The sequence below is a fragment of the Anolis carolinensis genome, chromosome 4, assembly GCF_035594765.1.
Source record: "Anolis carolinensis isolate JA03-04 chromosome 4, rAnoCar3.1.pri, whole genome shotgun sequence".
Taxonomy (NCBI): domain Eukaryota; kingdom Metazoa; phylum Chordata; class Lepidosauria; order Squamata; family Dactyloidae; genus Anolis; species Anolis carolinensis.
The window spans coordinates 36,511,196-36,525,440 of NC_085844.1; the positions used below are offsets into that span (position 1 = coordinate 36,511,196).

Here is a 14,245-nt window from a genome sequence, read left to right on the forward strand (position 1 = left end):
AATGCTATTTGGTTACTTTGGAGCAAAGTGTTCCATTGGTTTTCAGAGTATGCAAAACTTCAGGTGGGTTCAAATTTTAAAACTTCCACATCATATTATTAGTACTTCACATTATTAACAATTAATAATTACTTCACATTATGTCTCCTTGTGGAGAGAAAAGGTGAGGTATAAATAAACATAATAATGATTATTAAGTAATAACAATCACTGCTGTGATAGGATTAGGATAGGAACTTTTCTTCTCCATTGTGAATTAGAAAAAAAACCTATTGACTTGCCAACTGTAATTCAAAAGATCCACACAGTTTGGTAATAGATAAGGCAAAAGCATGTGTGTGTCTTTTAGCTTGGAATGCATACTTTTTCAAGATAGTAATACTTTTAAATCGTTATTTATATCTCGCTTTTCTCCAACAAAGTGACCCAAAGCAGCTTCCAACATACTAATATCGTACGAACAACAATCCAAATACATATATACAACAATAAACATAAAAACATCTTAAAATAAAAAGTTTGAAAACAATACAAATGAATGTAGTATCTTGTTGGGTTATATTGCACTTTGCTCCAGTTGATAAAATCTTTGACATTTCCTGATACTTCAGTCTGGATTTCACCTAAACAGAAAGGTTTTTGTGTTGTCGAAGGCTTTCATGGACGGAATTCACTGGGCTGCTGTGAGTTTTCCAGGCTGTATGGCCATGTTACAGAAGCATTCTCTCCTGAGGTTTTGCCCACATCTATGGCAGGCATCCTCAGAGGTGTGAGGTCTGTTGGAAACTAGGTCAGTGAGGTTTATATATCTGTGGAATGTCCAGGGTGGGAGAAAGAACTCTTGTCTGTTGGAGGCCAGTGTGAATGTTGTAATTAATCACCTTGATTAGTATTTGATGGCGTTGCAAGTTCAAAGCCTGGCTGCTTCCTGCCTGAGGGAATCCTTTGTTGGGAGGTGTTAGCTGGCTCTGATTGTTCATGTCATGACTGTTTTCTGAGTGTTGTTCTTTATTTACTGTCCTGATTTTAGAGTGTTTTTTTTAAATAATAATACTGGTAGCCAGATTTTGTTCCTTTCCATGATTTCCTCCTTTCTGTTGAAACTGCCCACATGCTTGTGGATTTCAATGGCTTCTCTGTGTAGTCCGATGTGCTTATTGTTAGAGTGGTCCAGCATTTCTGTGTTCTCAATATGCCAAGTCCAGGTTGGTTCATTAAGTGCTTCTGCTATGACTGACTTCTCTGGTTGAATTAGTAAATAAAGTACAACACTCTGAAAACGGGAATTCCAGACAGGAAACAATCAGGGCCAGCTAACACCTCCAAAGGATTCCCTCAGGCAGGAAGCAGCCAGGCTTTGAATCTGCAAAGCTGTTAAATGCTGATGAAGATGATCAGTTGCAACATTTACACTTGCCTCAAGCAGACAAGAGTTATTTCTCCTACCCTGGATTTTCCAGATATATAAAACCCCACTTGCCTAGTTTTCAACAGACCTCATAACAGGCGAAACGTCCGGAGAGAATGCTTCTGGAACATGACCATACAGCCCGGAAAACTCACAGCAACACAGAAAGGTTTTTAGCTGCTTTTTGAAGGAGGAATTTAATGTCTTCAAGGAATAAAACAGGCATTAAAACCTCGCCAATTTTAAAAGATCTCCAAGCTGCTAAAAGGATCAAATGGCCATTCCATGACTTCAGTCTTGCTCATCTAGTTATCATCATCATCAAATTGAAAATAAATAAAAAATCACGCCATAAAAGAAATGAGGGCCGGGAATCAGAATGATTCATTGACATGAAAAGACTTCAAGTGGGAAACGGAACTAACATGACCGGAACGGAAAACGAGTTCAACTTTTGTTCCGACCGAACGTTCCAAGCTGCACCACTCAGGCTATTCCGCCGGAGAGCGGGCGCTCATTTTCATTGCTAGCTTCCAAAGCCGATAGCGTTGCCTATCTCTATGGTTTCTTATATTGGGGGCGGACATAAACGGTCCCCACTTCCGGTTTAGGCTGGAAAGGTGAGCTGCTGTCATGGCGGCGGCGGGTGGCGCTTTGACCGTGGCGGCGGCGCGTTGTCTTGGCCGGAGGCTCTTCTCGGGAGGAAGGCGCTTCCCCTGCGGAGCTCCGGGTTGGCACGGCGCTTCGGACAGCGGCCAGGACCAGGGCATAAGCCAGGTGGGCGCACCCTCTTGCCCTCCTCTCCCAGCGGGCCTTGGCCTTCCCTTGGCTCCTTCCAAGCTTGGGGAAGGAAGGTCCCGTTGGCATCGGCGCTCCCAGAATCCCGCAGCCGAGCCCAAGAAAAGGAAACCGCCCAAGCTGTGATGTTATACACAGAAGCCTTATTTCTCATTCCGTTTCTTTCCCCCATCCTTTTGCTTGCTTTCCATTTTGCTATAGGAGAGAATAAGTAATGTTGTTGTTTATTATAACAATAATGCGGTCTGGGTATCAGCACTCAAGTCGTTTTGCCAACTGATTTAGTACATGTCTTCCAACATGTTGTTAAGGGAGCCGTGGTGGCGCAATGGGTTGAAACCCTTGTGTTGGCTGAACTGCTGACCTGAAGGTCGGCGGTTTGAATCCAAAAGATGGGGTGAGCTCCCATCAGTCAGCTCCAGCTTCCCATGCAGGGACATGAGAGAAGCCTCTCACAGGATGGTAACACATCCGGGCATCCCCTGGGCAACGTCTTTGTAGACAGCCGATTCTCTCACACCAGAAGCGACTTACAGTATGTTCTCAATTCACGTCTGATACAATGAAAAAACCATGTTGCTCACAGAATTAGATGTGGTGGATATCACTGTGTAACACAATTTTTGTTATTTATTTATTTATTTATTTATTTATTTATTTATTTACAGCATTTATATTCCGCCCTTCTCACCCTGAAGGGGACTCAGGGCGGATCACATTGCACACATAAAGGCAAACATTCAATGCCATGACATAGAACAGAGACAGAGACAAGACGCAGGCACTGGGTTGGCCTCGAACTCATGACCTCTTGGTCTGAGTAATTTGTTGATTTGTTGCAGCTGGCTTTCTTTCCAGCCTGCGCCACAGCCCGGTCCTATTTTTGTTCCCGAGGTATCAATGTCATTTCCTAATTGGCTCAAACATAAAAACATCGGAAAAGTTTATTAAACTGCAAACACTTTGTTTTTGCGGAAGGGACACCCTACAGCACATTTTGCTATAGCTTTTCAGTGAATGCCCTCCTGGAGCAAGCATGGGCTAACTTTGGCCCTCCAGGTGTTTTGGACTTTAACTCCCACAATTCCTAACAGTCTACCCGCTGTTAGGAATTGTGGGAGTTGAAGTCCAAAACACGTGGAGGGCCGAAGTTTGTTTATGCCTGCCTTAGAGTCTCAAGCAATTCAACATAGTTTGTGACAGCCACAAAAACAAAGTTTCTGGAGTATAACAACTACTTTCAAAGTAAGTACTGCATCATTAAACACTTTCAAACCAGGAATAGATTTTTTTTAAATTTTGTCTCATAGTGTATTACTTCTGTAGGGCAAGGGATCTTGTGTAGCACCTTGGAGACAAAGGGCCCTTCCACACAGCCATATAATCCAGAATATCAAGGCAGATAATCCACAATATCTGCTTTGGACTGGATTATCTGAGTCTGCACTGCCATATAATTCAGTTCAATGTGGATTTTATACAGCTGTGTGGAAGGGGTCAAAGATGCTACAAGATCCCAGACCAACAACACAACTATCCTCCTCAATACACTAGCTATAGTAGTGTGTCTCTCTACTTTCAATCCAGTGGTTGCCTTCTGCAGGATTCTGTGGTTTGTAGTTTCCGAACGCCATGACCTCTATGGTTGAATCCTTGAAAGTGGCTTACAACCAAAAGGAGGGACATTATCACATTTATTGTGGGTTCTGTTACTGCTGCAAAATGCTTTAGTCACTGAGAGAAGACTACTTTTGGTAAACATGCATAACATAGTTTTATCATTTCTTAAAAGATCCCAACCATAAGTAATTTCCTTGAAAAAAGTCATTTTCAGCAATTCTGTGGTGCTGTTGTGCATGCTGCTTTAACTGATAATGGTTTTAATTAAGTTTGCATTTTCATGTTTCCCTTTTAATATGTTTTAAATTTTTAATTTGTGGTGACTTTGTTTTTAGTTTAATTTGCTTCTAAAACATCATAGAAATTAACTTCCCAGCACATTGACTTGTACTCTCTGGGGGTAACGGTATAATAACTTTACATATTTGTGTGGAATAGTTTAAAAACTGTTAACATCATTACATTTTTGCATAATGCATACCAATGCATACATTTTGTTTCTGATTTTGGAGAGTCATTTGATGATAAAGAGCATTTTTGAAAATGTAATAACAGAAAAGCAATACATTTACTATCATGCTGCTCTTTAAGTAAAGAGTAAGGGCTAACTTTAACTTCTGGGAAAAAATAACAATAATTTGGCAAGAATAAGCTAGCTACCGGTTAGTTGAATTACTGTCCTGAAACAATTTATCAACTTTTGTGACTTCTGTTTGCTTTTCTGCTAGCACTTCTAAGTGTTGCGGCTTCTATTTCTGAAACAATGCTAACAAGGATCAGGAGTGGTTTGGGTTGGCCTCTATTTTTGTGTTTCAGCACCAGGCTTCATGCTTCAACAGATGTTCAGAGTGTACCTTGTATTTGTACTCCAAAAGCCAGGGTGTATTTGTATTCTCATTACTTTCTGTTCTCACGTTATTAACTTTATTTACTCCCAATCTCTGTACATAAATACTTATATTTGTGCATGCTAGTATTTTCAGAGATATCTTTTGTAAGATAAGCCAAATAGTTTCTAAGATAAAAACCAATTTCTATTAGCTAACTTGATGGTGATTTGTTTGTTTTTTCAGTTCACTAGTAAGTTACTTTTGCTTATGTTTAAGGTGAAAAGGATTATATGTTCATTCATATAAAGCAGGATGATATTAATATTTGTTTTCCCTTGACTTATTGCTTGTCCTTGTAGTTTAAATTGTGGTGACATTTGTATGTGTCTTTCCATTCATTTTGTATGCATTACTGTACATACTATTTGACTTGCTGACAGTAAAATTATGACTAGGTATTTGGTCCAATTCTTATGCAAGGCGTTAATAATTTGATCATCCTTAGAAAGCAAATTCAGTGCCAATCCTTATTGTGTAATATGTCTCCTCCATTGTGCATTTTAAGCTTGTGGCCCTATTTCATGTGTCACATGTGGCTTTTTAAACCCAGAAATAGTTACTTTGACGTCCGATGGGTTTTTTGTCTTTCCCTCCCCTTTTCTCAGCCCCAGTGAATCCATAGCACCCAAAATTACAGAACTATGGTTCCTTTCTTACACAGGCCGTCCCTGAGTTACAAACATCCAACTTGAAAGCCACTCATAGTTAAGAACGGAGGTGAGACAACAGGAAGTGAGAGAAATCTACCTCCTCAAAAGTGAAATTCACTCCTGAAAGCTTCACCAATCCTTGTTTCCACAGCAAACCACATTTTGCAAAACCCATTTCTCACAGGAACAGAAAGTGGGGTTGTGAAATCTTCTGAACAGGGTCATAGACACCAAAACAAACACCACAGAAGTATTAACCCTTCCCTATGCTATCCAGAACGCATGCGCGCGCACACACACACACACACACACACACATATTTGGGCTTACACTTTAAAAATGTATGTGTTCTGACTTACATACAAATTCAACTTAAGAACAAACATACGGAACCTATTCTGTTTGTAATTTGGGCATTGCCTTTATTCTGATGGTCTTGCTGTTTACTGAGGTGACAATAAATGGGATATTTGAGGGCATCATGTCTTTTATCCTCGTCCAGCTATCATTGATGGTTGTTGTATGTTTTCCGAGCTGTATGGCCATGTTCCAGAAGTATTCTCTCCTGATGTTTTGCCCACATCTATCATTGATGCTTTGCAAGAAGCTTTGCATGCTTTCTAAAATTGGATTAGTGGCAAGGCAAAATACATACTAGTGACAACTAATGCATCAGCATTGATTAGAAGCTGTTGCTTCAACTTAACTATTGACAAGAAATTTTGTGTTGTGTGAAATGTACCTACCTTCATATTTAATTAGAAGGGCTTGATGCTTAAGAAGTAGAGGAATGCATAAGAAAAAGACAAGCTCATTCTTTTTTGAACAGGACTATAACCTAATTTCTCTAGTCTAAATATTGTATGATAAAACATGCTATTTAAACTCCCTCTTTTTGATGTTAATTTCCTGTGGATCAAATGATTAGTGAAGCAGCTGTGTTATCTAAAAAACAGAAATAAATCAACGTTCTTTCTAAACAGTGAATGAAAATTCGGTGTCTCAGGTCTCTGCCGCACAGCTGAATAAAATCCCACATTTTCTGATTTGAATTGGCATATATGGCAGTGTGGTCTCAGATAACCCAGTTCAAACCAGATATTGTGGGATTTTCTGCCTTGATATTCTAGGATACATAGCTGCGTGGAAGGGGCCTCAGGCATGCATGTTTTCCTTACTCCCATGTATATCTTCAACACTACTTGATTTGTTCTGATTCTCACTTGGGGGAAAAGTTTCCTTTTACCCTCCTCTCAGGTTTTTTTCTTGAGGCTGATTACCCAAAATTTGGAGCAAGAAAGTTCTCGAAATCTCATCATCACATTTTCACCTAAAGCGTATCATGTAAAATTGTTACTGAACAATTGTTACCCAGGACTGGGATAAAATAGACAGCCTTACCTACAAGAAAATGGAGAAAGACATGGTTCTCCACACCAAGAGACAAAAACAAAAATTTGACAAATGCCGTAAGCAACAGCCAAAGCCAGAACTGGATAAATCACGGACAATCATCAACCTGACAGACAGACAACTCACTGAAGACCAAGTATCCATTCTAGAAAAAGGAGGAAATTTTGCAGTCACCACCATCAGAATCCCAGTAGAAAACATCATTGCCAATGTTGAATCAGCAATTTACCAGCTCCCTGAGGAAGAAGCAGAGGAGGTAAGAATGGAAACAGCAAGGATCCTGAGAAATGCAAAACTCCCCCCCCCCCCCCAGCAACATAACGAGAAAAGAAAGACAGGCCATCAAAGATCTCAACTCAGATCCTGAAATCATCATTCTTCCAGCTGACAAGGGGAATGCCACAGTAATCGTGGAAACAAAACAATACAAAGAAAAAATCAGACAACTTCTAGATCCCACAATTTACAAGAAACTGAAACAAGATCCTACGAACAAAATCACCAGAAAAACGAACACTCTAATCAAGAACTCTTCCATTAACTTTGACATACGCCAACAGCTGTGCAAATCAGAAGCCCTCCCACCCAGGCTTTACGGACTCCCCAAAATCCACAAGGACTCCATCCCACTCAGACCCATTGTAAGTGCCATTGGATCGCCGACTTACAACCTGGCAAAATTTCTGGCTACATAGCTACAAACCCACATTGGGCTCACTGCACATTATATCAAGGACTCTACACACTTTATAGAAAAGATCAGCAACCTCAATCTAAGCACCAAGGACATCCTGATCAGCTTTGATGTGGTGTCCCTTTTTACCAAAGTCCCAGTAGCTGACACCCTCACACTAATCAAACAAAACTTCCCAGAAGATATCACAGCCCTGTTTCACCATTGCCTCACCACTAGCTACTTTCAGTGGGACACTGGATTCTATGAACAGAAGGATGGAGTGGCCATGGGGAGCCCTCTCAGCCCAGTAGTAGCAAATTTCTATATGGAATACTTTGAAAAACAGGCCCTAGAAACAGCACCAAAAAAGCCAACTGTTTGGTTCAGATACGTAGATGACACCTTCACAATTTGGAGCCATGGAGAGGAAGAACTCAGCAAGTTCCTGGACCATCTTAACAGCATCCACCCAAACATCCAATTCACCATGGAAAAAGAAAAGGAAGGAAAACTGCCGTTTCTAGATGTTCTGGTCATCTGCAAACCCAATCAACAATTGGGCCACACAGTTTACAGAAAACCTACACACACAGATAGATACCTTCATAAAAACTCCAACCATCACCCAAGTCAAAAAAGGAGCACAATCAAAGCCCTGACAGACCGTGCACAAAGAATCTGCGAACCTCACCTCCTCCAAGGTGAACTCAACCACCTAAACTGGGCTCTACAGGCCAATGGATACTCCACCACAGACATCAGAAGAGCTGCAAGGCCAAGAACAAGCCATGAGAGTCAAGACAAAGATCCACCCAGAGGAAAGGTGTTCTTAACCATACATCAAGGGAACTACTGACCGCATAGGAAAGCTGATGAAGAAGCACAACCTACAAACTATCTACAGACCCACGAAGAAAATCCAACAAATGCTACGGTCAGCGAAGGACAAGAGGGATCCTCTCTCTTCTGCAGGAGTCTACCGGATACCATGCAGCTGTGGACAAGTCTACATAGGGACCACCAAACGCAGTGCCCAAACAAGAGTCAAAGAACATGAAAGGCACTGCAGACTAATTCAACCAGAGAAATCAGCCATAGCAGAGCATTTGATGAACCAGCCTGGACACAGAATACTATTTGAGAACACAAAAATGCTGGACCATTCTAACAACTATCATGTCAGACTACACAGAGAAGCCATTGAAATCCACAAGCATGTGGACAGCTTCAACAGAAAGGAAGAAACCATGAAAATGAACAAAATCTGGCTACCAGTATTAAAAAACTCAAAAATCAGAACAGTAAATAAAAAGCAATACTCTGAAAACAGAGGATTTCCAGACATGAATCAACCAAGGGCAGTTAACGACTCTAAACAAAGGATGCCCCAGAGGCAGGAAGAAGACAGCAGATAAGCTTTTCAATGCTAATTAAAGTGATTAACTACACAACATTCACACTGACCTCTCTCACCCTAGACTTTCCACAGATATATATTAACGTCTTTGCTTAGTTTTCTCCATACCTCACAACCTCTGAGGATGCCTGCCATAGATGTGGGCGAAACGTCAGGAGAGAATGCTTCTGGAACATGGCCACACAGCCCGAAAGACATACAACAACCCTGAAATCAAGTAGTGTTGAAGATATACATGGGAGTAAGGAAAACATGCATGCCTGAGGCCCCTTCCACGCAGCTTATGTATCCTAGAATATCAAGGCAGAAAATCCCACAATATCTGGTTTGAACTGGGTTATCTGAGACCACACTGCCATATATGCCAATTCAAATCAGAAAATGTGGGATTTTATTCAGCTGTGCGGCAGAGGCATTTAGAATTGATCTAAATGCTGTAGATATTTGAAGTGATCAGCATCACTATCTGAATACAAGAGAGAACCTCACCATATAACTGTCACTTGTTTAAGACTGACTTTGCTATCCAGCTATCCTGTCTGTTAGGGAGTATTTAGAATTCACAACATTTTTCTATTCTCCTGTGTTATGTAAAAATATTTTGAATTGAAAGTTTATTCCTGAGACAGAAGTTTAAAGAGAGATTTACATGTTGAAAGTCTGCCCTCCAGATTCATGGCTTTATTCACAGATTTGATTTCCTTTAGCAATTTTTAGGTCCTCTAGTCTAGTGCAACTCTTTGTTAAGCTCCACTGAAAGATGGCTATAGAGTATAGACTCATGTTGAAGGACTTAAGAGATTTTTTAGAAAGAACACCTTTCTAGATGTTGGTAGATCCTCCAGGTGATTTTGTCAAGGACAGAACGCCACAAGATCAAAGATAACAGAGTTTATTGGATTTACAGAACTCAAAATGCCCGTAAAAGACAAGGGCAAGGCAACTTTAGCCTTTAAAAACAAAAAGGGGCAAGAAAAACGTTCAAAAGATAAACCGGATTAAACCGGAGTTTAATCCGGGTAAAATCAAAACAGCTTGCTTCAGCCTGGGGATAAACAAACAGAAGCTGGGAAACAAAGAGTTCAAAAGAATGCAACTAATTGGCAGCAGATGCCTCTCTGCTGCCAGCACTATGTTTTGAGTAACTAGGAGTCACTCCTTCACACAGCAAGGCAAATTTCCAATACAAACTCAGCAGCCAAGGATTGAAGCAGTAGCGTAGTCCCAGTTCGTTCCGAAGGTCGAGAGGCAGAATCAGACGTTTGCAGTTTTCCAAGTCCAATAGGAGAAAGCGAGCCCGTAGTCAGTTTTCAGTCCGTAAATCCAGAGTAGCAGATGGCGTCCGTCAAGAAGACGACGGAAGATCAAAGCTATTGAGATTAAGCAGAGGTTTTGCACAAACAAAAGCCCACACAATTCCTCCCGCCGTCTGAACCCAAATTCCAAAACAACTTACGTATCAGCACACGAAAACACACCAGTCTTCAGGAAAGCGTCCCACACAGATCCTAAGCGTTCGTCCAGATTACCTTGCCCAACGCAATTTGCAATTGCTCCCAAGCCTCATTTTATGCCAGTTACAAATCCTCATCACTATCAGCTGCCCTCCTTAACCCGGGCGTTTCCTCATCACTTTCCTCATCAGAGCTGGAACACCTCTGACTACGCCCCACAGCATCCCCAGCTGTGGATCCCGTCCCATCCCTCCAGCTTGTCCATGGGTCTAATCCTGAAGGTCCCCATTCATCTTCCATCCCATTATTGCCAGTGGCACCCAACTCCTCCCTTACCCGAGTCCAATCCATCTCATCCTCTTCCGAGCTAACCAGCTCTTCCTCCATTCTCTCCGTGAACACCTTAAAAGACTCTTCGTCAGATGGTTCTGCAAAGATACCTCGCAGCCTCTTTCTTTCTCGCTCCTCGAGAGTATCTGACTCTCGAGGAGTCTTACGTCCACGTCTGCCAGAAGCAGAGCCATGAGGCTCAATCATAACAGATTTTGTGGTTAACCTCCAATGGAGGTTAACCATAGGATTGTGCCTGAGACCTAAGTATTTCTGTAGGTTAAAATAAGTTTTCTTGTATTTGAGGGTTTTCTTCTTTCAAAGAAGTCTTGCACCCTCATCACCCATGTAAGTGGATGGCTTACTCTTGTTCTTTCACCATGAAGTGCCTTTTCACAATAATGGCAGTTCCTTTTTTAAGAAAATCTTGGAGTTCAGATTTTGAACTTTTCTATCTCTGTGTTGATATGCGCTCCAAACACATGTTAAATCATTGGCAAGACAGCTAGATATTTAAATATTGTCCATATGGTCTTAAGAAATAATCCATCATTGGAAAAATGGTGAATTTATCCTTCGCCACAGACATTAGAAGAGCTGCAAGGCCAAGAACAAGCCACGAGAGTAAAGATAAAGACCCAACTAGAGGAAAGGTGTTCTTAACATACATCAAGGGAACCACTGATCTCATAGGGAAGCTGGTGAAGAAACACAACCTAGAAACTATCTACAGACCCACTAAAATATATATATATAACAAATGCTGTGTTCAGCAACGGACAAGAGGGTTATCCCCTCACTTCTGCAGGAGTTTACTATATACCATGCAGCTGTGGACAAGTCTACATAGGGACCACCAAACTCAATGCCCAAACACGAATCAAATAACATGATAGGCACTGCAGACTAACTCAACCAGAGTCAGCTGTAGCAGCTGTAGCAGAGCACTTGATGAACTGACCTGGACACAGCATATTATTTGAGAACACAGAAATGCTGAACCACTGTAACAACTACCATGTTAGACTACACAGAGGAGCCACTGAAAATCACAAGCATGTGAACAATTTCAACAGAAAGGAGGAAACCATGAAAATGAACAAAATCTGGCTACCAGTATTTAAAAAACTCTAAAATCAGAACAGTAAATAAAGAATAACACTCTGAAAACAGGGGAATTCCAGACAGGAAACAATCAGGGCCAGTTAACACCTCCCAACTAAAGATTCCCCCATGCAGAATTAGCCTGGCCTTGAATCTGCAAGGCTATTAAATGCTAATCAAGATGATTAATTGCAACATTCACACTTTTCTACAACAGACAAGAGTTCTTTCTCCCACCCTGGACCTTCCACAGATATATAAACATCACTAGCCTAGTTTCCAATATACTTCACAACCTCTAAGGATGCCTGCCATAGATGTGGGAGAAACCTCAGGAGAGAATGCCCCTGGAACATGGCCATAAAGCCTGGAAAACTCATAGCAACCCAGTGATTCCAGCTATGAAAGCCTTCAACAACACATTATCCTTCATATTTGCTAGAAACATTCTTACTGGTTCTTCTGCATTAGGTTATGATGAGAGGGAGTTAGTTTCTGTAACCTCCCAGATTATATTTTCACATTATCTAACTGAGAGATCCTGGGAGTCATAATAATGCAAAAACAATATTTCAAAGCTTTGGTTATCGGTCATTCAAAGCTATCTTAGGCTTCAAAAGAAAGATTCTTTGGAAAAATTATTTGAGTCTATGGCAAAATAGATGCATATACCTTTGTCATATATGATAACATGCACAGCACATATGCTTTTTTTCTAATTGGAAGTGGTTCTGCTATTTTATCAGGAGACCATACAAAATTAAACGAGCATTTACATTTGGGAAAAGGGAACAATTATTTATTTAATGTCCTACCTTTGTACTGAGTATGATTCAGAAAAGTCTTCCAAGTAGAGCTGCTCTCATGGAGAATACAGTGATTAATTTCATGCATTGAATGTGAGTGTTCCATTGATTTTTGTGGAACTTATCCCATAGGTATGCTTAGCAATGCAAAAGATTGGTGACAGTTTTGATAGCCCCATTTAGCCATTTTGTAGGAGCTTAAGTACTCCTCTCCCACCTCCGTAGTAGGTCAAAACAAAGCATCAGCTGATTATTTGGGTAAATATGGATCGATCCTAAAAATACCACATCAAGCTACAACCTATAATCCCTAGTTTAGAGACACAGGTGGCCTGAAATAAAGACATGCCAAGTACGCAAAAGTCTAAACGACTGTTCTTTTGTATGTGAAAAAATACACAATGTCTCATGAAATAGTTACTAGCATTCTTAAAATGTTTTCTTTCTTTCTATTCTTAGATTCATTCCAAGAGTGCAGAAACTTTTGCATCCATGTTAAGGCGCTCTCCTTTAATACAGATGGGACCCGCCAAAGACAAAATTGTCCTTGGAGAAATTTTTCACATTGTAGAAGATGACCTCTATATAGATTTTGGTGCCAAATTTCACTGTGTATGCAAGCGACCAGAGGTAGATGGCAAGTAAGTACCATGGCTATGATGTGTGATGAGAGCTGAATGTTTATGCATTGTAGTGAAGTACTTCTTTTGTTTTAGACTTGCTCAAGTGCTGTGATTGTTCCTTCTCCTTCCAGGGCAACGAACAATAAAATATTACTATATTTATGTTAGAATAGGTACAACACTAAGTGACAGAAAGACAAATAAACAATTTCACATGGGTGCCTAATGTAGTTATATATCTGTAGAATTGCCTTTCTGCAGAGGAAGAGAAGCCAAAAAAGCCAGTGATTGTTCAGTTCAGTATAACCTCTTTGGGGATATGTTTCAACACCCTAAGTGGATACCTGAAAAAGTGGATAATAATAAACCCTATATTTTGACTATGCTTGGGCTGAAAGCATTACATAGAATTGCATTGGAGAACCTAGAGAGGCCTACTAACACTTTGGGTGGGGATATTTTTTGGAGCATGGGTAAGTGAAACCATGGATGTTGATTCTGTGGCAAAGCAGGACAGTCTGTATTCCTCTTCTTCATCATTCCTGTGTCCCCAACCAAGGGTCCTTCATGTTGCTGCTGCATGATCTTCCAATTTCTAAATGGAAGGGAATAGCATGAGATAACAAGGCACCATAAAAGGGCCCAAGGACAAAGGGGTGTGTGATGAAACAGAACAAAATAGGGAATACTGGGATAAGCAGGCTTGGGAGAAGGACATATTTTTAGAAGGGGCAAGGGCTTCATACTAAGAAGTGATTGTTGCTTTGAAGGAGGTTTCAAATGCTTCAGGAAGACAAGGAAGTTTGAATATTGGGCAGTAGAAAGGAGATTGAAAGAACGAAATGAATTGAAATAACTGTGATAACAACTACTTTTGCTCAATGAAGTGACATGGTACTTTCCTTCCAAAGCCACTTATCTAAGAATGCCACACTTCTAGCTGTTGGCTGCAGTTATAATATGTCTTTAGCTTCTTTTCCAACAGGATCTGAAGGAGTCATACACCTCCTTGTGTGTCGCAGTATCTCAAGGTAGCCCATTTCTCTTGCTTGTTTT

The 14,245-nt window shown here is 40.7% G+C and overlaps 1 protein-coding gene across 1 annotated transcript in view; it reads left to right on the top strand.

The window, feature by feature from the left end:
- The first annotated feature begins 1,933 nt into the window (after positions 1-1,933).
- The window catches only part of mrps28 (mitochondrial ribosomal protein S28), a 40,427-nt gene continuing 28,115 nt past the window's right edge, over positions 1,934-14,245 (top strand). Inside the window, exons 1-2 of the mRNA XM_016992837.2 lie at positions 1,934-2,185; positions 13,026-13,207. Coding sequence (XP_016848326.1) covers positions 2,042-2,185; positions 13,026-13,207 — 326 coding nt within the window. The 5' untranslated portion in view covers positions 1,934-2,041. The remainder of the gene's footprint in view (positions 2,186-13,025; positions 13,208-14,245) is intronic.